General features: G+C 42.1%; 1 protein-coding gene across 2 annotated transcripts in view; it reads left to right on the forward strand.

Moving 5' to 3' along the window:
* Positions 1-27,077, forward strand: part of SUSD1 (sushi domain containing 1) — a 247,166-nt gene that overhangs the window by 181,917 nt on the left and 38,172 nt on the right. For both annotated transcript variants that reach the window (XM_040361305.1, XM_040361296.1), the window contains exon 23: positions 26,465-26,504. In XM_040361305.1, the coding sequence (XP_040217239.1) occupies positions 26,465-26,504 (40 nt within the window). The remainder of the gene's footprint in view (positions 1-26,464; positions 26,505-27,077) is intronic.

Here is a 27,077-nt window from a genome sequence, read left to right on the forward strand (position 1 = left end):
TTAACCTCCCTGGCGGTATCCCCGAGCGTGACTCGGGGTGGGTTTTTTCTGCTGCGATCGGTATCCCCGAGTCACGCTCGGGGTAAGCTATGCAGAGCCTGCAGCGTGCGCTGGCTTACCTTGTCCTGGATCCAGCGATGTCACCGCGCTGTGTGAGCGAGCGGGACCTCGCTCGATTCACACAGCGTCCTCCTGTGCCGCCGATCTCCGTTACGACGCACGGGAGCGGAGATCGGCGCCAAATTCAAAAAGGTAAACAAACACAGTACATACAGTATACTGTAATCTTATAGATTACAGTACTGTATGTAAAAAAAACACACCCCCCTTGTCCCTAGTGGTCTGCCCAGTGCCCTACATGTCATTTTATATAATAAAAACCTTTCTTTCTCCCTGCAAACTGTAGATTGTCCATAGCAACCAAAAGTGTCCCTTTATGTCAAAAATGGTTTTAGATCAGCTAAAAAACAGCGATAATAAATTATAATCACTTGCAGAATTGTGCGATAGCGATTTGTGGGGAAATTCGTCATAAAAAAAATAAATAATGACAGCAACAATTCTGCAACTGAGCAAATTTCAGTGTTTTTGATTTGATTACATTATTGAATAATTTTTATTAGAATTATATTATTATTTGGTATAATTATTTATAATTATTTATTATATTATAATTTATCATTTTGTTTTTAAAAACATGTCATACCCGGGATGCCTATTAGATTCTTGTTTGGTCAGATTTAAGTGAGTTATTCCTAAAAATTACAGGCCTACAGTACAAATCACCAAATTTCCTTGCAAATAATTGTACCGCTTTTGGTACGTAATTCCAGACAGAATCATACCGCCAGGGAGGTTAAAGCAAGTTAAAAAAAAAAATCTGTTGTCTGAGTGTATTATTTTTCATAAAATGTGCATTCAATATGTTTACAGAAACTTATATTGACTGTCCCTGTAGACCAACTTGTCTTGTTCCTTTTCAGTTAACTGGTGAATCTTAATATCATGGGATCTTACATATTAGCCACACAAATTCCTCCAGGGCTTGGAGCAGACAGAGGGAGAGACAGTTTGCCCAATCAATGAAATCAAACAGGAATCATAAGGGTGCACATCAAATGGAATAGACACGTTTAGAAGGATACAAAGGATATAAATGTATTTCAAATGTAAAAAGTCACATACAGGAAGTCCCTGGATTTTTTCTTAAAGCGGATGTGCCACTAAAAAAATATATTAAAAGCCAGCAGCTACAAATACTGCAGCTGCTGACTTTTAATATAAGGACACTTACCTGTCCTGGAGTCCAGCGGTGATCGCAGCAGATGACGAGCCGATCGCTCGTCACCCTGCTGCTCCCCCCTCCATCCACGGTGAGGGAACCAGGAAGTGAAGCGCTCCGGCTTCACTGCCCAGTTCCCTACGGCGCATGCGCGAGTCGCGCTGCGCCCGCCGATTGGCTCCCGCTGTGTGCTGGGAGCCGAGTGTTCCCAGCATACAACGGGGGACGGACGGAAGGTAAGGAAAAAACCCGTCCTTTGCCCGTATCGTAGGGCCGGAAGTGGGTGCAGATACCTGTCTGTAGACAGGTATCTGCACCCCCCTCCCCCCTGAAAGGTGTCAAATGTGACACCGGAGGGGGGGAGGGTGCCGATCAGCGGGACTCCACTTTAGAGTGGAGATCCGCTTTAAGTAGGGATGAGCTTCGTATTCGAGTCAAACTCATGTTCGACTCGAACATCGTATGTTCGATCGTTTGTCGAATTACGAACGTTTTGGGCCGTTCGTGCCAAATTCGAGTTGCGTTTCACGGCCCATAATTCACTGCGGCATCGCAGTGCATTGCTGGCTGATGATTGGCCAAGCATGCACTATGACCCGCATGCTTGGCCAATCGCGCAAAAAACGGAGAGCCATAATTGGCCAAAGCCAGGGTGGCTTTGGCCAATTATGGCTCATGGGGTTTAGTACACGCCCCACACTATAAAAGGCCGCCTGCAGGTTCTCCGTGTGTAGTGTGTTGCGGTAGTTAAAAGAGAGAAGACAGAGAGAGAGAGAGAAAGAGTGTCATTTTTAGTAGGTAGATAGAGCAGGCAGGCAGGCTAGTCAGTTAAAGTTACAGGCCCAGATTCACAGAGAGCGGGCGCACAATACGCCGCAGTAGCGCAAACAATGTACGCTACGCCAACGCAGCGCAGAGAGGCAAGCATGGAATTCACAAAGCCAGTGCTCCCAAAACTGCGCTGGGTTTCGAAGGCGTACGCCGGCGTAGGTGGAAGTGGGCGTGAGCCATGCAAATGAGGCATGACCTCATGCAAATGATGAGCCGAGCGCCAGACAGATACGTATCATGAACTGCACATGCACCGGGACGTGGACGCATCCCTCTGCGCATGCTCACAACCATGGAACAACTGCCTAAACTACGCTGGATAACTGTGTACGGCGTAAACGTAACCTACGCCCAGCCAGACACGTTCAACGTAAAATACGCTGGCTTGTGTTCCCTGGTGCAGACCTTTGCATGTCTGCTGCTGGGTTACACCTCCTTTATGGGGAATAACTTTACGTCGGACATACAACTTACGCACACTGCGTCGGGCGCACGTATATTCGTGAATCGCCGTATTTCACTCATTTGGATATTGGAATGGCTAATCAATGGGAGCGCCACCATGCGTCCAGCCTAAATGTGCGTCCACCCTACGCCGGCGTAGGCAAGTTACGTCGGCGGGATGAAGCCTGTTTTTAGGCGCATCTTAGTTTGTGGGTCTGGCGCACAGATACGACGGCGCACATTTGCACTTGTTATACGTCGGCGTAAGTGCTGTGTGAATCTGGGCGACAGTGTGTAGAGGATATATATGCATCTCAGGTGTTGTATATATATTTATACACTGTATAGTTTAGCTAGATCCGCTCTTCCTAATTTACTGGCAGGCAGGTGATTGTGCTAGCTGCAGTATTCTCACGTGGTGTACTGCCCGTGTCCTCTGCAAATTGCACCTAAAGCTACGTATTGTGTACTGACTTTGTCCTCTGAAGTTTGCACCTAAAGCTACTTGGTGTGTACTGCCTGTGTCCTCTGCAGTTTGCACCTAAAGCTACTTGGTGTGTACTGCCCGTGTCCTCTGCAGTTTGCACCTAAAGCTACTTGGTGTGTACTGCCCGATTCCTCTGCAGTTTGCACCTAAAGCTATGTGGTGTGTACTGCCTGTGTCCTCTGCAATTTGCACCTAAAGCTACGTGGTGTGTGTACTGCCTTTGTCCTCTGCAGTTTGCACCTAAAGCTACTTGGTGTGTACTGCCTGTGTCCTCTGCAGTTTGCACCTAAAGCTACTTGGTGTGTACTGCCCGATTCCTCTGCAGTTTGCACCTAAAGCTGCGTGGTGTGTACTGCCCGTGTCCTCTGCAGTTTGCACCTAAAGCTATGTGGTGTGTACTGCCCATGTCCTCTGCAGTTTGCACCTAAAGCTATGTGGTGTGTGTACTGCCTTTGTCCTCTGCAGTTTGCACCTAAAGCTACTTGGTGTGTACTTCCTGTGTCCTCTGCAGTTTGCACCTAAAGCTACTTGGTGTGTACTGCCCAAGTCCTCTGCAGTCTGCACCTAAAGCTACTTGGTGTGTACTGCCCGATTCCTCTGCAGTTTGCACCTAAAGCTGCGTGGTGTGTACTGCCCGTGTCCTCTGCAGTTTGCACCTAAAGCTACGTGGTGTGTACTGCCTGTGTCCTCTGCAATGTGCACCTAAAGCTACGTGGTGTGTGTACTGTCTGTGTATGTGCTATTTTTCTCAATGATTTTCATCCATATTGCAGTGACCAGACATTACATTAAAGCCGCAAGCAGTTTTAAATTGCTTTTTTTCTTATAGTAATCTAATTTTGTGCAGGGACAGTTCTAAACATGTGCCACTTCACAGGCATACTATAGACCCCCAGCAGGTACGATATTTAAAGGAATTTTTCTTTTTCACTTTAACCACTTAAGCCCCGGACCAAAATGCTGCCTAAAGACGTCGCTTTAACAGACAATTGCGCGGTCGTGCGACGTGGCTCCCAAACAAAATTGGCGTCTTTTTTCCCCCACAAATAGAGCTTTCTTTTGGTGGTATTTGATCACCTCTGCCGTTTTTATTTTTTGCGCTATTAACAAAAATAGAGCGACAATTTTGAAAAAAATGCTATATTTTTTACTTTTTGCTATAATAAATATCCCCCAAAAACATATATAACATTTTTTTTTCCTCAGTTTAGGCCGATACGTATTCTTCTACCTATTTTTGGTAAAAAAAAACGCAATAATCGTTTATCGGTTGGTTTGCGCAAAATTTATAGTGTTTACAAAATAGGGGATAGTTTTTTTGCATTTTTATTTTTTTAATTTTTTTTACTACTAATGGCGGCGATCAGCGATTTTTTTCGTGACTGCGACATTATGGCGGACACTTCTGACAATTTTGACACATTTTTGGGACAATTGTCATTTTCACAGCAAAAAATGCATTTAAATTGCATTCTTTATTGTGAAAATGACAGTTTGCAGTTTGGGAGTTAACCACAGGGGGCGCTGTAGGAGTTAGGGTTTACTTTGTGTGTGTTTACTAGTGTAGGGGGGTGTGGCTGTAGGAATGACGTCATCGATCGTGTCTTCCCTATAAAGGGAATGACGCGATCGATGCGCCGACACAGTGAAGCACGGGGAAGCCGTGTTTACACACGGCTCTCCCCGTTCTTCAGCTCCGGGGAGCGATCGTGACGGAGCGGCTATAAACGAATAGCCGCGCCGTCGTCCCGGATCGCTCCTGAAGCCACGGGGACCGCCGCATGTACGGGGGGGGGGGTCCCGATCGGACCCACGTCAAGCAGGGCACGTATATATACGTACATGTGCCTGCCTGTGCCATTCTGCTGACGTATATGTACATGAGGCGGTCCTTAAGTGGTTAAGCATCATTAAAATCAGTGCTCCAGAAAAATTTTTTTTTCCATTGATACATGTTCCCTGGGGCAAGACCCGGGTTCTCAAAGACGTTTTACGACAATAACTTGCATATTAGGCTTTAAAATGAGCACTTTTGAATTCGAATGTTCGAGTCCCATAGACGTCAAAGGGGTTCTAAATGTTTGCGCGAACGGTCGGTCCGTTCGAAGCTTCTGGTGCGAACTGAACGGGGGGGTGTTCGGCTCATCCCTAGTCTTAAGTTAAATTTGTATGTAAATTGAAACAGGTACATTTTTTAAATGTAACACCAGCTAATTAATTTTTTACGTTTGGGATAGATAGCATAGAGAAGGGTTAGTTGGGTTTGTTTTGCTGTCTTTGCCCCTGTTCAGAAGGATACCCGTGCGTCTCCCAGTCGGAGGAGGGGAAGACATCTGCGGCAATCTTTCGCCAGAAGTGGGAGAAAATATGTGTATTAGACCGGAAAAGCAAAAGTTCAATTTTTGGGTGAAACTCCGCTTTAAATGACCTCTGAAGGCAATTGGTTCCACTAGATTGTATTTAGAAGTTTCAGAGTAAAGGGGGCTGAATACAAATGCACCCCACACTTTTTTTTTTTAGGCCCTTTTCACACTACAAAATAAATCCGTTTTAATAATCCGTTTTAAAATCCGTCAGATAATGTTAAAAAACGGAAGTTATACGTCCTTTATAAAATATCATTAAAGTCTATGGGATTTTTTTGTGTTTTATGTTCCGTAAAGATCCGTAATAGTCCGTTATAACATACGGACGTTAGTTATAACGGAATATGTGACGGGTCTTGCACTATTTTTTGTCAATTTTTTGTCCGTTGCAAGTAACGGATATATTAACGTCCGTTATATTTTAACATTGAAGTCTATGGCACATGGACGTTAGTAAATGTCTCCGTAAATGTCCGTTATGTTAACGGACGTTAATTTTACTGAGCATGGATATTCTTGGTCTTCCCCAGTGACGTAGCAGAGGTACGTCAGAGGGGGCAGGGTCACGTGACGGGTGGCTCTGCCTCCTCTATATAAGAAATGTCACAGCTTCAGCCGCTCATTCGCTGGGCTGTGCCCAGCGGTGAGAGGAGGTCCGGGATGCTGCTGCGCCGGATGGATGGATCTTCACATCGCCGGAGCAGAGATCACCCGACGCTGGATCTTCTCATCGCGGGAGATCACCCGCACTCGTCGCTGGATCAGGACAACGCAGGAAGCCGGGAACGAGTGGATTTTATTCTTTTGTGTCAGTGTGTTTTTTTTACAATACTTTTTACTTCCTTTGTGAAATGGTAAAGGTACAGTGTACCCCATTACCATTTCACACAGGGGGGGGGTCAGGATCTGGGGGTCCCCTTTGTTAAAGGGGTCTTCCAGATTCTGATAAACCTCCCGCCCGCATACACCCACAACCACCGGGCAAGGGTTGTGGGGATGAGACCCTTGTCCCCATCAACATGGGGACATCCTCCCCATGTTGAGGGCATGTGGCCTGGTGCGGTTCAGGAGAGAGGGGGGGCCGCACTCTGTCCCCCCCTCTTTTCTGCGGCCGGCCAGGTCAACGTGCTCGGATAATGGGTCTGGTTATGGATATTTAGGGGGAACCGCACGTCATTTTTGTTTTAAATTGACGGCGGGGTTCCCCTGAATATCCATACCAGACCTGAAGGGTCTGGTTATGGATATTTACCGGGAACCGCACGTCATTTTTGTTTTAAATTGACGGCGGGGTTCCCCTGAATATCCATACGACTTCTGGAGCTGGACTTCAAGAAAGGGTGAAATGTTTTTTATTAACGGACGTTAGAAAGGAATGATATAACGGATGTATACGGATATATACGGATAAACATTATCCGTTTTCAATAAAGGAAGAATGGTAAAATATTTATCCGTATGTATCCGTTATTAAATCCGTTAATAAACGTCCGTTAATAGGTGTAATACGGATATTATAAAACGGACATACAATCCATAGTGTGAAAGAAGCCTTAATTGGAAAACCATTTATCATTTTCATTCCACTTCACAATTATGTGCCACTTTGTGTTGGTCTATCACATAAAATCCCAATAAAATTAATTTACGTTTTTGGTTGTAACATGACAAATTGTGGAAATTTCAAAGGGTATGAATACCTTTTCAAGGCACTGTATGCCTAACCTGTAGATATATTTTTTTTTACAAAGTATTACTGTTTTATATAGCACAATATACTGTATGTGGCAGCTTTTTACAAATTGGAACTAGTTACAGCAAACTAATACTGTTAATATAATCCCTAAACAGTGATTACAATTAGAGCTGCATGGGCAAAACATATCCATGTAGTTAAACCGTATGCTTCCTATATTCCCTACTCATTTTGCTTACTACTGATATTAAATTCAGATTGGTAGGCACTATCATTGGAAAATTTACCAATTTTGCGTTTTGGGACTGCCAAAGCTGTGATGAGTAAAGACAAATCTTTTGACTTAAACTGAAGTGACAATTTCTAAATGTTGCCAGCAGATATCCTCAGGCCATTTCAAGCACTTTCCTTTTCTGCATACCCAGAGCAGGCTTTTATTCATTATTACATCACATTGCCAAAGCCATCTGCAAAATATAAACTGCTCATTAGTTTCCTGCAGAGCTGAATTGTAAGTGGAGTCACAGTGAGCATGTGAATACAATGCGTGACTTGCTGCCAGATGTTTCTTCTGAACCATGGAGGGCAGTCAAGATTATGAACTACTTTGCACATACTGTATAGTCAGGCAAGACTACTGGTATTGATAATTTATAGGGAAAATAGCTAAATATTTAGGATGTGTATGTATGTATGTATGTATGTGTATATGCACGTATAATGATCGGGGTGAAAAAAACTTTGTGTTTTCTAGACCCTTAAAAACGTCATTTTTTACAACCCGAAAAACGGTTGTGTGTACGCGGCATTAGACATCTATGGGCTGGCAAGCTGCAATATATTACATTTTTTTCTTGGGTTTAAGTATCATTTAAGGCAATTTTTGGCTCATTCCTACACCTTTGTTTCCAGGGTCATATTAACTATTGTACAGAGTAGGAGGCAGAGGCAAAGGGGCAGTTTTTCCCTGTATCGTTGTAAAGCAAGTTTTTTTTTTATAATCAAGTGCAAAAATGATTATCTAATACTGACTTGTTCTACCATTATGTATATAATTTTACATTGTCAAAATATTTCAAAACAGATCAGGACCAGTAAAACAAGATAATGTTATTTATTGTTGAAATAAAACCAAAAATTGTATGTCTACAGGGTCCAGTGAAGAAAATTTGTCCCTATCTACCATTAATTGTATTCCTAAATAGAGTTGAAAGCATGTCTCCATTTAAAGCTCATTTGGCACATATTTTTTGGCACATTTTTTTTGCTGATTAAAATGTATATATGCAGATACAATGGTGCTCATAAGCCATAGAGGGTGTTGTTTTTGGTGTATTTAGGGTAGATTATTCACCGCTCTTTTTGTTTGTGTTTGTCTTTATATTTACTCAGAGATGGGCTTTAATTTCACCTTCTGCATTGACCTTGATGCATATTTTAAAATGGTTTCTATGCAGATTTTGCACTCTCCAGCATCAGCAAATAAACCCCAAGGAGGCTAGGTTCACACCTATGTGTTTTTTTATTGCATTTTGCGGTTTTCAGAAACCTTTGCATCCAAAACACCCATTTTGATGGGTACAAGGTCCTCTTTCCCGCAACCCTGGCCGGTGGTTGCTGAGGTCTGCGGGCAGGGGGCTTATCAGAATCTAAAAGCCCCCTTTAATAAGGGATCCCCAGATCCTGCCCCCATGTTAATGAGTAGGTATGTACCCCTACTCATTCATCCCAAAAAAAAGGAAGGGGCGGGATCACCCGCTGATGCCACCCAGCGTCCCCATTCCCCTTGTGATGTCATTGGCCCAGCATGCACCTTGCCAATGACGTAAGAAGGGGGTATCAGCGCGTGACCCCACTCCTTTGTTATTTAAGAACTAAAAGATGGCAGGTGGCTTCTGCGGGAGTGGAACAATTTTTTTGTCTTTTTCTGGGTCGGTGGTGGCGGCAGGCACTGTGATTGACAATGGATTTACTTCGGGGGACATTGTTTTTTAATTAAGGAATTGTCAAAAACTGCCATCTGTAATTTTTTTACACTACACCTTTTTTTTGGTGAATGAGTAGTGGTACTCATTCACATAGGGGGTGAGATATGGGGGCCATCTTGTTAAAGGGGGCTTCCAGATTCCAATAAGCCCCCCACCTGCAGACCCCCACAACCACCACTCAGGCTTGCGGGGAAGAGGCCCTTGTCCCCATCAACATGGGAAAAAGGTGCTTTGGGGAGGGCAGAGCCCCACCTGCCCCAAAGCAACACCCCATGTTGAGGGCATGTGACCTGGTATAGTTCAGGAGGGGGGGCACTCGTTTGTCCCCTCTCTTTCCTGACCTGCTGGGCTGCATGCTCAGATAAGGTTCTGGTATGGATTTGGGGGGGGGGGGGCGTATGCATTTTTTTCCCCCTGATTTTTTTTTTTTATCGCTGGCATTTTTTTTTACATTCAGCTGTGAGCGAGGAACCCTAGTGACTCATCTGTTGACCCCTCAGCTGGTGACCCATCGGTTGTTATGGAAGCTGTTCACAGTTTTGTGAAAGTGCTCTTTTGTTTATAGCGCAAAAAATAAAAATCGCAGAGGTGATCAAGTACCACCAAAAGAAAGCTCTGTTTGTGGGGGTAAAAAGGACGACATTTTGTTTGGGTACAGCATTGCACGACCGCGCAATTGTCAGTTAAAACGACACAGTGACGAATTGTAAAAAGCGATCTGGTCGGGAAGGGGGTAAAATCTTCCGGGGCTGAAGCGGTTAATGAATAATGTAGACATATATCGTAAAATTAAGACACTTTTTTCCTGCCTTTATGTCCCCTTCTTTGCTCCCTACCTAAGTGTGCTGTATGCCATAAAGCTTCCACCAGGTGCCCCCAGACTACAACTTTTGCTACATTTTCCAAATTAGCCATGACAAGGGTCAGTAAAGTTCTGTGTGAGACATTGAGTGCATGTTCATGCCTCTGAGTCACACATAATGTGCCTCACTTGTGGCTAGACCCAGCAATATTAAAGGAGAACAAAGTCTCAAAGAACCTTGAGGCCTCGTACACACGACCGAACATGTCTGCTGAAACTGGTCCGCAGACATTTTCGCGGACATTTTCCGGCGGATCGGACAGGTTTCCAGCGGACAAATGGTTTCTTAGCATGCTAAGAAACATGTCCGCTGGAAGCCTGTCCGTCGGTCGTCTGTACGACTTACCGGACATGTCCGCTCGGCCGAAAGCCCTCGCATGCGTCAAAGTGATTCGACGCATGCTGGAAGCATTGACCTTCCAGGGTCGCGCACGTCGCCGCGTCATCATCGCGGCGACGTCGCGGCCACGTCACCGCGTATCCTGTACACAGGGATTTTGGTTTGATGGTGTGTACAACCATCAGACCAAAATCTGGCAGTGGACATGTCCGATGAAAACGGTCCGGCGGACCGTTTTCATCGGACAGTCCGTCCGTGTGTACGAGGCCTGATAGAAAAATAGCTGAGACCTCTAAAGTCTATCTTTATGTAGGAAGCAAGAGTTGGATAAATTATATTCTAGGGCTCAGGTGCTTATGCCCATAAAAGGTTGCCTCAATAAGAAACATCACTTTTATCATAAACATTACAACAATGACACCTTTATAAATGCTTAGTAATGACAGTCATAGGAACAGATATATTGTAGGCTTTATTTACCAGTACTTTGCATATTTTTTTTTCTTCCTTCAATTTTACTAAGGGCAGATGAATCTCCCTTTATGTCCTGGAAACTATGGGTCTACCTCCTGGAAAGTGTGACAGTGCACATAATCTGAAAGGGGGCTGGAGAAACCGGCACCAGTGATATAGCTTTGCCAGGGTGCATTTGTGAGGCCCTAGCTCACTTAACCAGGAAGTAGAAAAACAGTAATTGTAAGTAAAAGCAAAAAAAACAATTCTTTAACCACTTTCCCCGGGTTAATGTCAAATGACGTTGGGGACTTGAAATGTAGATATCTGGATGATGCATGCAGCTACAGGCATCATCCAGATATCTTTTTTTCTCAGATGGCAATTCCCTGTAAAAGCAATCATAGAGGCTGTTTAGCCACTTAATTGCTATTACAGGCGGCAGGAGGGGAGGTGGCAGTTTACCATAGAGCTGGCCATGGATCAGATGGTCCCTGGCCATTTCTACCACCCTTGGAGGCAGGAATAGACATCATGATGTCCCTTCTAGGGCCAGCAGATGTACCGCTGCCGCTTTATTAGCTTGAGAATGTTTTATTTATTTCAGGCCTTTCAACATAGAGGAGAGATGTGGGGACTTATAGATCCCAGATCTTTCCATAAAGAGGGCCTGTCATGCCCCATTCCTATTACAAGGGATGTTTACATTCCTTGAAATAGGAATAAAAGTGATACAAAAAATAAGAATTAAAGGCAATGTGTAAAAATAAAAAATGCAAATAAAATAAACAACAATGATTTATTTTTTTAAAAGTGTCCCCATCCCCTCATACTCGCACACAGAAGTGAATGCTCACGTAGGTCGTGCCTGTATTTGTAAACAGCATTCAAACCACACATGTGAGATAGTGCCGAGAACATTAGAGCGAGAGCAATACTTCTAGCTGTAACACCTGTAAAACATTTTAAAGTGTAGCCTATGGAGATTCTTAAGTAGCGAAGTTTGGCGCCATTCCACGAGTGTGGAATTTTAAAACGTGACATGTTAGGTATTATCTATTTACTTGACGTAACATCATCTTTCACATTATACAAAAAAATGGGGTAAATAGTGTGTTTTTTTTTTTTATTCGTGAAAGTGTTTTTTCTTTTTCCAAACAAATTGCTTTTGAAAAATTGCTGCGCAAATACCGTGTGACATAAAAAATTACAACAACTGCCATTTTATTTCCAAGGGTCTCTGCTAAAAAAAAAAACAAGCATATTAAATGTTTGGGGGTTCTGAGTAATTTTCTAGCAAAACAATTTTGTTTTTTTAACATGTAGGAGAGAAATGCCAGAATTGGCTTGGGTGGCAAGTGGTTAAAGAATGAATATAATGTAATTTCATAGCAGCATGTGGCGTTGCATACTGATGCGATCTTTTGTAAGGGGGAAATAGTCCACTTTAATTCTTACTCTTCTACCTTCAACCCTTATGCCGCGTACACACGATCATTTTTCGGCATGTAAAAAACGTTTTTCAGCCTCTAGAAAAAACAAAGTTTTTTCCAACTTCATCATTAAAACGACATTGCCCATACACGATCGTTAAAAAAATGCTCTAGCAAAGCGCGGTGACGTACAACACGTACGACGGCACTATAAAAGGGAAAGTTCCATTCAGGAGGACGCCACCCTTTGGGCTGCTTTAGCTGATTTTGTGTTAGTAAAAGACGATTTGCGCTTTTCTGTCTGTTACAGCATGATGAATGTGCTTACTCCATTGCGAACGGTAGTTTTACCAGAACGTGCGCTCCCATCTCATAACTTGCTTCTGAGCATGCGCAGGTTTTTAACGTTGTTTTAGCCCACACACGATCATTTTTTACAACCCGAAAAACGATATTATTTTAAACGTCATTAAAAAATGCAGCATGTTCGAATTTTTTTTTTTGTCGTTTTTCAGAACCCGAAAAATGATGTGAAGCCACACACGATCATTTTAAATTACATTTTTTTAAAACTTAGTTTTTTACATGTCGAAAAATGATCGTGTGTACGCGGCATCATGCCTGATAAGATGTTTCATAGATAAATATTGTAATTTTCATATATTATTATGTTAATAACTAACGTTATATAGTCTTCTTTGGGAATTACTGTATGTAGGAATATGGCCCCTTGCAAACTAATTTTACTCAGTTTGTTCCACTATTTCCTTTGAGTTTGACATGCCTACTTTAACACCTTATTACACTGACCTGACCTTCTGCTGTGTGTCTCTTTGGGGAGTGGAGACCAGTGATCCAGTGGTGCAGTCCAGGCCTGCCACATTATAATTCGGTAGTGGAGGAGGAGTGGGGTTTCCAGACATGACCTTTAAAACTGATTTTTTTTATCCCCTACTCCTCCCCCACACCAGCACTTAACCCCTAAAATATCACTTTAACCCCCCTAACATTAAACCCAACCCCAAGAGGATTAGCTTAACCTAACCCTTCCAGTGAAAGTTTTTATTTGTATTGGTATTATTAGAAATTTCAGCAATTTTCTATTGTATTCTTTCATTTTTGTGATTTGCTATTCTTGGACTCCATTTATAAGGAAGAAGTTTTCTCTTCACCCAAAGTAAATATTACTTTTCTGTTAGATTCTCCCAATGTATAACAGTGTTGGGGTGGATTTACAGCAGTTCCATACAACCACATTAAAGCTTGGTTATAAAGGACACCTGTGAAGATGCTATTCAAATAAAACCATAAAATGATTTTGTAAATAGCAGTCAGGTGTGAACATTGACTAGCAAAATAAATTTTCATCATAATTATGTCACATTCATACCTATGTAAAGTATGCCACAGAAAGGTCCTTTATCTACACTGCTGAGGGTATACACTTTGTGTGTATGTATATATATATATATATACTGTATGATGAAGATGGTGAGCATTTATCTAAAGCAGTTTGTAGCAGTGAATTTTATTCAATCTAGTACCATTGATTGCTTTAGTAGATTGCTTGGTAGAGTTTCTGTGTAAAAGAATGCCAAATTGCATTTATTATCTACAACATTGGATACGCGCCGATCATTTATTTAAACATCTGCCACCATAGACAGCTTATGTACAGTAGTCATTTTGTACTTCTGCATTATGTGTTCCCTGTGCAATATATGCACTGTTTTCTTTATTAACCCCTTGACGCTGAGGTTATGCAAATATGTGGCTCAACTGGACTGGGCTTTTTTCAGTGGGGCCACATATTTGCGTATCTCCCTTTGTAATAATAAAAAAAAAAAAATAGCTAGATCAAGTTTTTATCTAGGTCAGTGCCAGGGTTAGTGTTTGGGTCAAGGCCAGGGTCAGTTAGTGTCAGTGGGCCAGATTCAGATAGGTCAGCGGATCTTTAGATCCGCGTAACCTATTTGATTTACGTTACGCCGCCGCAAGTTTTTGAGGCAAGTGCTTTATTCAGAAAGCACTTGCCTGTAAAGTTGCAGCGGCGTATCGTAAATCCCCCGGCGGGATTCAAATTCCGCGGCTAGGGGGCGTGTAAAATTTAAATCAAAAGCGTCCCCGCGTCGACCGAACTGCGCATGCGCCGGCCGCGAATGAATCCCAGTGCGCATGCTCCAAATGACGTCGGCAAATCGTCATGCTTTCGACGTGAACGTAAATTACGTCCATCCGTTTTCGTGAACGACTTACGCAAACGACGTAAAAAATTCAAAACTCGGCGTGGGAACAACGGCCATACTTAACATTAGCTACGCCTCATATAGCAGGGGTAACTATACCATAGAAAAAGCCGAACGCAAACGACGTAAAAAAAAAGCGCCGGGCGGTCGTTCGTTTCTGAATCGGCGTAACTCCTCATTTGCATATTCCTCGCGTATACAAACGGAAGCGCCACCTAGCGGCCAGCGTGAGATTGCAGCCTAAGATCCGACGGTGTAAGTCACTTACACCTGTCGGATCTTAGGGATATCTATGCGTAACTGATTCTCTGATTCTCAGAACTCAGAGATACGACGGCGTATCAGGAGATACACCGTCGTATGTCTTTCTGAATCCAGGCCAGTGTGTTTTAGGTAGGATAATAAAAAGCAAAATGCACACTATTGTTTATGGCCTGTACTACAGGCACAAACAACAACAACAAACATACACATATGGTATCGCTGTGATCGAGGAGGAGAAGAATTTATTTTGGGTTGTTTTTTGGAAATTCAAAGCCACATTTATATATTATTTATATATATATATATATATATATATATATATATATATATGTATATATATATGTGTGTGTGTATATATATATATATATATATATTACTATTTTGGGACAGTTTTTCTTTGATAATAGAAAAAAAACAGGAGATCCATTACCATTTACCACCAAATGAAAGCCCAATTTTTTTCGTGAAGAAAATGTGGTATAATCCAACTGGATGCACAAAGCAGTGATAATGATAGGTACAGTTTTACTAACACATGTAAAAGTTGCAAAATTGTGCTTAGGCATTAAGATTTGTTTTACCCTTAAGTGCAAAGGAGTTAAAAAAACATAAAATAAAAGAAATACAACACAGCTGCTTTACAGCACTTATGGGCATGTTTTGCTGAAATTCTAGCTACAGTATATATGAACAATGTGATATATCATTTGATACTTTTAAAGCAATATGACTTGATTTCTAAAACAAAGTGTTCCCTGGAAAGAAGATCATAGCACCTTACCCCTACTCCTGCCACTAATCGCTAAAAAATCTTCAGAAATTAATGCTTTCAGTGTGTCAAATTTCTACGGGGAACACTTTGAGGTTTTGTTTTGGTAATAAGGGGAGTACAAACTCCCCTTCTTACCAGTTTTAACATATAACCTTCTAAACTTACTTGTAGTTTACACAGGGCTTCCTTTTTTCAGCTTCTGGAAGTAGAATGGAGCAGTATGAGAGAAAAGGTGAGTATGTGCAGTTGAAGAGGGGGACATTAAAAAAGATTTGTTGCTTTGCTCTAGCTGAACACCAGAAAAAAACTAATAAAGTCACATATACTCATGAAAAAAAATCAAAGTAATGCATGATATATATTTAGTGCTGACTAGCAGCTCCCTTAACCTCCCTGGCGGTATGATTCTTTCAGAAAAAACATGCTAAAAGCGGTACCATTATTTGCAAGGAAATTTGGCGTTTTATATTGTAGGTCTGTAATTTTTAGAAATAACTCACTTAAATCTGACCAAACAAGATTCTAATAGGCATCCCGTGTATTACATTTTTTTAAAAACAAAATTATAAATTATAATATAATAAATAATTATAAATAATTATAACAAATAATAATATAATTATAATAAAAATTATTCAATAATGTAATCAAATCAAAATCACTGAAATTTGCTCAGTTGCAGAATTGTCGCTGTCATTACTTTTATTTTTTTATGACGAATTTCCCCACAAATCGCTATCGCACAATTCTGCAAGTGATTATAATTTATTATCGCTGTTTTTTAGCTGATCTAAAACTATTTTTGACATAAAGGGACACTTTTGGTTGCTATGGACAATCTACAGTTTGCAGGGAGAAAAAAAGGTTTTTATTATATAAAATGACATGCAGGACACTGGGCAGACCACTAGGGACAGGGGGGGTGTGTTTTTTTTACATACAGTACTGTAATCTATAAGATTACAGTATACTGTGTGTATAGTGTTTGTTTACGTTTTTGAATTTGGCGCCGTTCTCCGTCCCCGTGCGTCGTAACGTCGCAGGGAACGGAGATCGGCGTCACACGGAGGCACTGTGTGAATCGAGCGAGGTCCCGCTCGCTCACACAGCGCGGTGGCATCGCTGGATCCAGGGACAAGGTAAGTAAAAAGTGCCTGTGGATCTAGCGAGGCAAGCCCGTGACTGACACGGGGTTACCGATAGTAGCAAGAAAATCTAACCCCGTGTCAGTCTCGGGAAGACCGCCAGGGAGGTTAAGCCACCAGAAAGGATGTTGTGCCTTTTTCGCAGTTTTTTTCTCACTCCTGCTAGAGATTGACAGTGCAGGGAGAGGAGGTGGGAAGGAAGACTTTAATTGGCTGCGCCAGCCCGGAGCTATGCCTACCCTAGTAATGGTGCATGAAGATTTTGATCGTCTGCCATTGTGGCTGGGAAGTAGAGAGTGCAAGAAAGGCTGGGGGAAACCAGGTGTAACAGCTCTGGTGAATGGAGTGAACCACAACTGCGGCTAGCAAGGATTTCAATGCACTTCTTTATGTGAGAATTCAGTATTGGACCCCAGGCGTCACTCCACGCAAAACAGGAGTTTGGGGGTTCTCTACATCATCTCTCTCTCACATAAAAAGGCGTTGAGCTACTAAGGTTGGACACATTACAGCATGCGACCAGAGCTTAGCGTTTAAAATTATAGCATACACTTAAAGATTCCAATGCACTTCTATATGCAAGTGATTATCAGTACGGGACCCCAGGCGTCACTCCACGCAAACAGGAGTTTGGGGGTTCTCTACATCATATTACTTAAACATATAGAAATGCATTAGGCCACTAAGGGAGTTGGTATGAAATACTATCAACCCTTAGCATAGAAAAGTTAGAGCGAACATGTTCAGCACGTTAGGGCAAGGCCCATAAACAAATAACACTGATGTCAAGCACGTAGTAAATAGAAGTAGTATAGACAACTAATTGTTGCATATGAGAGGCAAATATAGCTCAGGTAATTTGAGTGTAGATGTCGCTTTAAGATGTTCCTTAGCAAACAGTCATAGGCACAACAGTCTATCCCAAGTAGTATGTTATTAGCTACAAGCCATAATATATAACAGCAATTGTTATTAGGTGGAATATATGCATCAGATCTTTCTGTAGAACTACAAGTGAAACAATTTCTACTTACCTGTTTGCAGGGCTTCAGTGTAGCAACAAGGGATTCTGTAGTGTAGGGTATCAGCAAGGAAGGTCTCTAAGGTTGTCCCCGGCAATGGCAGTCTGTTGCAGTTAATGTAGCAGCATTAATGCAGAAGTTGCAGGCTGGTCAGAGTTGCAGCATGGGAAGCGATGGCATCATTGGTTGTAGCGTGGCCAAGCTATGGCTGACAATAATAGAACGGTGTGCAGTCAGCACACCGCTCTGTTTATAGCATAGAGGCAGGTGCAGTGCATAAGCACTGATTTAAAGAAACCGCCGTAAGTTGCGGCGCACTTCCGCGTTCCACGGTGGAACGCAGTCGGCGCCGCGCGATGACTTCATCACGCGGTCGCCGTATGCGCTCTACGCCGAAACGCAATATGACGGCACAGAGAGCACCTGTTACACCAGGGGCTAGTGTTTTGGGGGGACAGGGAAACCAATGAGCTGAGCCAGGATCCTATGAGGAGGGGGACTGTGAGCAACCAGAGCTAAGCCATGATACCAAGGATAGATGGGCAGTCTGGAAGGAAAGAGCAACAAGGGACTTTGCTCCTGAGGAAAACTCACTGTAGTGGGCTGCATTTAGCTTAGTGTGCCAGTAGCCCAGTGCAGAGTGAGTTTAGCTAAGGGGCTGTATGCAAGAGAAGCTGGATGCAAGGAGCTATTTATAAAATGAAAGTTTGGGAGATCACCAGAGAGGTACAGGCTTGAGAAGGAGGCCCAGAGCTTGCGGGCTGCCTTTCACCTGGACCTTAACCAGTTGCTGGCATCCGGTCAGAGGTACAGTGGCCTTTGTTTAATCCACATTTATCCTGTTCATAGGAACGTCCATTTAGGAACAGATTGACTCAGGGTGTTGAGAAGCCTATTGCCAACCACTGTGTATTTAACTAGCCTATGTTTACTACTGCTTGCTGCTGGCGAGGAGCTCTGCAAAATGAATTGTGTCATCTATGCCTTGTTTCCACTGAACGGAACGGTTCGGGTCAGTAAATTTGGAGCGGTTAGAATGGGACCGGTCTATTCTCGTGAGCGTTTCCACTGCAAATCGGACCGTCAGGACCATTCAGGGTTTAAAAAAAATGGCTAGCGCGTCCACCAATCAGTGGAATGTATTGTATCTCCGCCCTAATGGAACCGTTCATTTTTCTATGGCCCCACTGAAGCAGGACCCAGAATGGTCCGGCACGGTTCGGTTTAATGGCACACTTTCATAATGGAAACACCCAAAATAGCGTACCGTACCGAACCGTACCGAACCGATCCGCTCAGTGGAAACGAGGCATTATTTTACTCTATAAATCACAAATGCTCTCAGAGTTAAGGGGCCAGAGAGTACTCTATCTAAATATCCACTGGCCTGTGGCACATGTCAGCTTGTCATTAATTTGTACAGGCAGAGGTGTAACTAGAACCTTTAGGGCCCCGGTGCAAGAAACCATGAAGGGCCCCCCTTTTCGATCGGTCCAGGGGCTCTTTCCTTCGAGCCCAGGGTCCTTCCTATTAATCTGCAGCAGAACTCCATCACATATTCCTGCTGTCTTGGGGCCCCTCTATGGTGGCGGCACTCCAGGGCCTCCAGTGTCCACCACTACATACACACACACATACAAAAACACACACACATACAAACAGATATAAAAATACACACACAAATCTTTCTTTTGGTGGTATTTGATCACCACTTGCTTTTTTATTTTTTGCAATATAAACAAAAAAAATTTACATTTTGAAAAAAACAATATTGTTCTACCTTCTGGTATAAAACATATCCAATAAAATCTAATTTCTTTATCAGTTTAGGCCAAAATTTATTCTGCTCCATGTGTTTGGTAAACAAATCCAATAAGAGTATATTACGTGTTTTGCGCTAAAGAGTAGTGTTGCTCACGAATATTCGCATTGCGAATATTCGTTACGAATATGGCATATTCGAATATTCGCGAATAACTCGAATTTCGCGGCCAATATTCGCTATTCCGAATATTCGTATTTTTTCAATTTTATTTTTAAAACAGATCACATCCTAGTGATCTCCATCGACGTCTAAAAGCATTGCTGGTATGATTAGAGACCCTGGGCCGAGTAGCTAAGCTGAGGCGATCCTTTTATGTTTCTGAATATTCGCGAATACTTTCTCCGCCCTTCTTTTGCATCAGAGCCAATCAGAGTTCTCCTACCACAGTTGTCATAGGAGAGAGTGGAGTGTTTCTGTGCGTTTTTCCAGTGTATCACATCTTCAAAGAATTTTCCATCTTTTGTCCCGTGTCATCATCATTTGCATTTCACCTCTTTAACCACTTACCCCCCGGACCATATTGCTGGTCAAAGACCAGAGCACTTTTTGCTATTCGGGACTGCGTCGTTTTAACTGACAATTGCGCGGTCGTGCGACGTGGCTCCCAAACAAAATTTGTCGTCCTTTTTTTCCCACAAATAGAGCTTTCTTTTGGTGGTATTTGATCACCTCTGCGGTTTTTATTTTTTGCGCTATAAACAAAAATAGAGCGACAATTTTGAAAAAAATTAATATTTTTTACTGTTTGCTGTAATAAATATCCCCCAAAAATATATAAAAACATATTTTTTTCCTCAGTTTAGGCCGATACGTATTCTTCTACGTATTTTTCGTAAAAAAAAATCGCAATAAGCGTTTACTGATTGGTTTACGCAAAAGTTATAGCGTTTACAAAATAGGGGGTATTTTTATGTCATTTTTATTAATATATTTTTTTTACTAGTAATGGCGGCGATCAGCGATTTTTTTCGGTACTGCGACATTATGGCGGACACTTCGGACACTTTTGACACATTTTTGGGACCATTGGCATTTTTATAGCGATCGGTGCTATAAAAATGCATTGGATTACTATAAAAATGCCACTGGCAGTGAAGGGGTTAACACTAGGGGGCGGGGAAGGGGTTAAGTATGTCCCTGGGTGTGTTCTTACTGTGGGGGGGGGGGGGTGGCCTCACTAGGGGAAACACTGATCCTCTGTTCATACATTGTATGAACAGAAGATCAGCATTTCCCCCGCTGACAGGACCGGGAGCTGTGTGTTTACACACACAGCTCCCGGTCCCTGCTCTGTAACGAGCGATCGCGTGTGCCCGGCGGCGATCGCGCCCGCCGGGCACACGCACGGGAGTCGGGGGCGCCCCTAGTGGCCGCTCTATTAGCCGACGTTATACTACGGGCTCCCGCCCAGGAGAGCCGACCTGCCGCCGTAGAATGGCGGCTGGTCGGCAAGTGGTTAATGAGAATAATAACTGTTTAACATAAAGACATTTAAGAGATGTCAATGTAAACGGTTTACTTGTATTTTCCAAATCTATGGTTATTCAATATTTATTAAACTAATCAATATACAAATTGGTCAAAGTAAACCCTCAAATCTATATAATAATGTATTTATTTTATTAATACCTTGTTAGTTGCAGGGTCCATTACGTAAAACCACACTTTTTCCAAAGGGCAGGTGAAATTGAATGTTTCAAAATTTCGCAATCAGTTTCGCATTCGCATTAGCGAAATTTCGCAATAAATTTTTTTTGATAAAATATCACGAATATTCGATTTTAGCGAATATTTCACGAATATTCGGCTATATATTCGTGATATATCGCGAAATCGAATATGGCGCTTTCCGCTCAACACTACTAAAGAGTCTACAAACTATGATATATATATATATGTAGCACTTTCCCCGTAGGAGCTGCTGGTTTGCATTTGGGCCTGCCATTACCTTACCACGTTCGTCTTAGGGGTCATCCTTTAAAAACAAAGGTCTGCACCAACACTTAGTCTCTTTTTCCAAGGTTTTATTAAACAAGATCAGACAGAGGGATGGAGGGTTAGGGGAGATTCAGGTACCTTGCTTTGAGGATCACAGGTACGTTCTTAGATTCAGAGGACAAACTGTTTCCACACTGGATTCAGCAACCACTGGATAGGCCTCTCTCACTGACCTAGCAGCCGTTGTGGAGCTCGTTCAAAAGTCTCTGCCACAGACTTGATGAGTGTAAACGAGTCGTTGCACACTCCTCTGCCACTGGACCGTATAACCACACACACACTTTGCAAAAGTTCCAAAAACACAGCTACACAGTACCAGGATCTTTCAGCCAGCCGGCAACACTCTGAGGTAGATTGGCCAGGATGCGTCCTCCAATTGAATCCCCAATTGTTCGGCTTCTTCCCGCAGGCAAGACAGCATAGGACCATCCCTGGACCAGTAGGCCAATTAACTGTTTTGTTTTTTTAACAGATGAGTATACAGTAAGAATAATCAGTCAAACATATGAAAATGAGCCTGGACCTCTACATATAGGTGTCTGTTTAGTAAACTGAGAAGTTTTTTCTCAGTTCAGTTCTCGGCAGATCTCAGAGGAAAATTATCTCCTCTGCAGCCGGTTTATTACTTCAGTTCTCAAAGGGAGAACAGAGAAGTGTTATCTCTAAAAACGTACATCGGCGCATTATTCTGCCGGGCGTAGCGTAGCTAAGATACACTACGCCGCCGTAACTTTTTTTTTTCGAATCCTCAAAGAATTTGCGCCGTAAGTTACGGCGGCGTAGTGTATCTTTGGCGGCGTAAGGGCGCGGAATTCAAATGTATGCCGTGGGGGCGTGTTTTATGTTAATACGTCTTGACCCGACGTAAACAACGTTATTTTTTAACGGCGCATGCGCCGTCCGTGGGGGTATGCCAGTGCGCATACTCGAAATTAAACCGGAACAAGCCAATGCTTACGACGGTGACGTCATTCTACGCAAATCCCTATTCGCGAACGACTTACGAAAACAACGTAAAAAATAAAAAATGCGAGGCGGGAACGACGGCCATACTTAACATTGAGTACGCCACCATATAGCAGGGGTAACTATACGCCAGAAAAAGCCGAACGCAAACGACGTAAAAAAATGCGCCGGCCGGACGTACGTTCGTGGATCGCCGTAACTAGCTAATTTGCATACTCAACGCGGATTTCGACGGAAACGCCACCTAGCGGCCGCCGAAAAATTGCACCTAAGATCCGACGGCGTACTAAGACGTACGCCTGTCGGATCGATCCCAGATGCCGTCGTATCTTGTTTTGTGGATACAAAACAAAGATACTACACGGGAACTTTGAAATTACGCGGTGTATCAATAGATACGCTGGCGTAATTCTTTTGTGGATCTGGCCCTATTGTCTTTAAATGTAAAAATACATTTTACATTTTTAACATTTCATATTTACCTGACTTAAAAAAATAAGCAAAAGTATTTTAAACGTTTCTTTAGCTCTTAATATAATAAATAAAGAAAATACACACGCTATGTTTTCTTATTATATGTTGTGTCTATTCCCTCTAGTAAAGTGAGAAAGTATTTTTTGAATACTTTTAAATTTGAATATTGAAGACAGTTAATAAATCATGCTTTAGCATGTGACTTTCTCATGGTATGAGCTAGGTTACTTGAGATCACATATCTGTATTATTTGACATAAGACCAAAGGATATCACCCGACTGCCTAGAGCTAATGACAATGTATATGGATAGGAATGATAAAAAGGAAAAAAATATATATTTTCTTCCTTGTTGTTGCTTAATGTCTTTATCTAAAATACTATAAAGAATCATCATGAGCCTAGGTTCACACTGCTGCGAATTCAAAATCGCGGTAAAATGCGCGATTTTACCGCGATTTCGCGGCCGCGATTCTGCCGCGATTTTGCAGCGATTTCGGCCGCAATTTAATGTAAATCGCGGCCCGAAATCGCAAAAAATAGTACAGGAACTACTTTTTGAAATCGCAGATGCGGCGTGGCACTGATTAGGACAGTGCCATTGCCGACAATTGCCGCCGATTTGAGATGCGATTTGACATGTCAAATCGCATCTCAAATCGTTCCAACTCGTACCCAGTGTGAACCAGGGCTAAAAGAGAGATATGGTATGTATTTATATGCAAAGGGTCAGGTATAAAAATATATATAATTTCATTTGCATTCATATATGTTTTCCTTGTTTATAGATCTATTGCTGATATCAGTTTATCACAATATTATGTGTTTAAAATAAAATAAAGCTAATAGCACCAATAGCTGACAGCATGATGTAGAAACTCCCACACCAGTAACACCTGTACTACATGGAATATATTAGTTATGACCAGTACAGGATTTCTGTATAGCTAATATAGCTCATTTTATAGGGCGCCACGCTGCCATGGGCAGAACACAGCCACAAACACATCTTGTCACTGACTGATTATAGAACATTTCTGTTTGTAAAAGAGGTGGTGAATCAAAGGATGTGGACCGCACTCCTTTCAGTGTCTGATCTGAAGCCTCGTACACACGACCGAGGAACTCGACGGGCGAAACACATCGTTTTCCTCGTCGAGTTGCTTGTTATGCTGTCGAGGAACTCGACAAGGCAAGTTTCTCCATTACCGTCGAGGAAAAAGAAGACATGCTCTCTTTTTGGCTCGACGGGATCCTCGACAGTTTCCTTGTCGAAAAATGTACACTCGGCAAAAAAAAAATCCCAGCAAGTTTCTTGCTGGTTTTTGCCGAGAAACTCGGTCGTGTGTACGAGGCCTTAGTCATAGATGGGTGCTTGTCGTAACTGTAGTGGATGTCACCACGTAAATCACAGTAAAATAAAGCGGAAGTCACCAGCACTCCATTGCAAACACATACACCCTTTTAATAGTGTGATTTCTCATTAGCCAAACTAGTCACCATTTCAGAGCTGCGCAGGGTATCTTTCTCAAGGTGACATTGTGACAACTTGCAATGCAACGAAACATGTATATATACAGTAAAACCTTGGTTTGCAAGCATAATTCTTTCCAGAAACATGCTTGTAATCCAAAGCACTTGTATATCAAAGCATTTTTTTTTACAGGGTATAAAAAAGAAGAAAGGCACCCCTAAGTGTAGCAATATGTTGCTAAATGTTGTATCTTCATTAAATGTAACCATATTGCTGCACTTAGAGACTCCTCTCTTCTCTTTTATACTCAGTTGTGACATGACGCTATTCTTATATCAAGACATCGCTTGTATATCAAGGCAAAATGTATTAAAAATTTTGCACATCTTGCAATTCGCTCTAAAACCAAGTTAGTCTCAAACCAAGATTTTGCTGTACATAAGTGGACATGCAGAACTAAATTCCCACCTCAGTGATATCATTAGTAACATAATCCAACCTGAAAAAGCACTACGATGTTACACAAAAAAAAATGGAGTATACTAACGAGCAGGACCCTCTGATTCTCCCTGTAATGAATTGTATTGTAACTGTACTATTTTCCCTAACATTGTGAAGCGATGCACATACTGTTGGCGCTATATAAATACTGTATAATAATAATATTAAGAAACAGAGGGCAATATCTGAACTTGGATGTAAAAAACAAATGATAAATGAAAGCAGCTGACATAAATTATAATGATTGCAATATAAATAAAAAACAAAGTCCATATACAGGTAAGAGATAGATGAAGAGACAGTGGGTACAGGTGGATGTGGGAATGAAGAACCTCCTACCAACTTCAGTGCAAAATTAAACACACACCACCGTGCTGACAAATATATCTTCTTACCAGAAAAAAGGTATAGACAAGCATTTGGGTATATGACACATTCAATAGCTTAAAGGGGTTGTAAAGGATTTTTTTTTCCTCCATAATAAGCATCCTTTACCAGCAGACATTCCTCTTTTCACTTCCTCATTGTTCATTTTTGCTCAGAAGTTGCTCTATTTCTTCTCTGTTCTGTTCACTTCCCGCTTGTCTGATTTTACTGACCACCGTGATGGGAGGCTTTACTGCAGGGTCAGTAACGTGCTCGCCCCCTCCTGGGAACTACATCTGTGTGGCAGCAGGCTCTCTACGTGTTAGACTTCAAGGAGGTGTGAATTACTGGGCGTGCCGCAATGCATACTGGGAAATGTACTTCTTACATGAACGAGCGATGCAAACCAGGAAGTGAATGAGAGAACAGAAACTAGAATGCTGGAGGTGATATAGATGAAGGAATTTAATAGGTATTTACTTGTTTTTTAACAGAATCATTACACTATTCTGTCTGTCTACCTTGCAGATATTATTTTTTTCCTTTACAACTCCTTTAAACGGGCAACGTCACCAGCTTTCTCATCAGAAACAAAATGGTAGCTCCAAAGGTATATGGATCCTCTCCTATCTCTGGGTATATACGGTGTCGCTCTGTGAGGAGATGAAGCTCACTGGTTCAGTCAGTCAGGTGCACACAATTTTTATCGGCTCCTCCTCCTTCCCCCGACATGCCTCGCACTGTTCTCCTTTCCGCGGTTGGTTTTTTGAAAACAGCTCCCATATTGTTTTTGATGAGAAAGCTGATGACGTTTCCTGTTAGGATGTTTCAAATACCCAATGATTGTCTATACCTGTTTTCTGGTAAGAAGATATATGCCCCTTCCCATTGAAGCACCTGAAAAACGCCCAGTGTGAAAGGGGTCTTAGCAGAGCTTTACCAGCGTTTTTCGGTGGCAGTTGGAAAGCACTCAGGCTTTCACATTGGGATTGCAGATGAGGCTTGTTTTAGGCACTTTACAGGCACTTTCTTGTGCCTTGCTTGTGCCCTGCATTACCCTGCATCCTCTATTGTACATTACAATGGCTAGTGCCTGAGCTACCTATCAGCAGATGCAAACAATGTCATATGAAAAACAGTTAATCTGCCTTATATATCAATTATGAAAAATATACTGTTTGCGTTATCTAGATTGATACTAATGCAATTCTGTTTTTACTATTTTTCAGATGAAAACACACACATGCATAATTGTGGCAGAGATTAAAGGTGAGAATATTACATGATGTTAAATTAAACAACAACTACCAGAGATGTAGGAAATGCTAAAGAGTTTCTAAAGAGTTTAATTCAAAATGTACACAATGTATAAGGCCAGATTCATACCTCTGCATTGCATGCGTTGTGGTACCATCTATTCTAATGGAACCCCACTGTATTAGGGGGGAAGACCTGCATTGCAATACACCACAATGCACAGTGTGCACGACCCTAGGTTGTGGTGTTCTGCATCAGAAAAATTTGTCGTTTCCATTTTTCAGTGTACTGGAATGAGTTAGAAATGAATTAGCTGCCTTAATGCAACATATGACAACATACATAACGTGTGTTTACGTGTGTGTAATAATATACCACATCACAAAGGTTTGAAGGTGCCTTATGGGTCATGGTATATCTACTCCTGTTTATAATAATTTGCTTTTGGCTCTCTATTGGCAATGGTCTATTACAGGTAAGGCTTTAGCAAATAAATATCATTCAGTTAGGCCCCATTCACACCTGAGCGTTTTGTACCTTGAAGCCTGAAGCTACAAAACGCTGGAGGGGAAAAAATCTATTATT

The sequence above is a fragment of the Rana temporaria genome, chromosome 1 (genome assembly GCF_905171775.1).
Source record: "Rana temporaria chromosome 1, aRanTem1.1, whole genome shotgun sequence".
Taxonomy (NCBI): domain Eukaryota; kingdom Metazoa; phylum Chordata; class Amphibia; order Anura; family Ranidae; genus Rana; species Rana temporaria.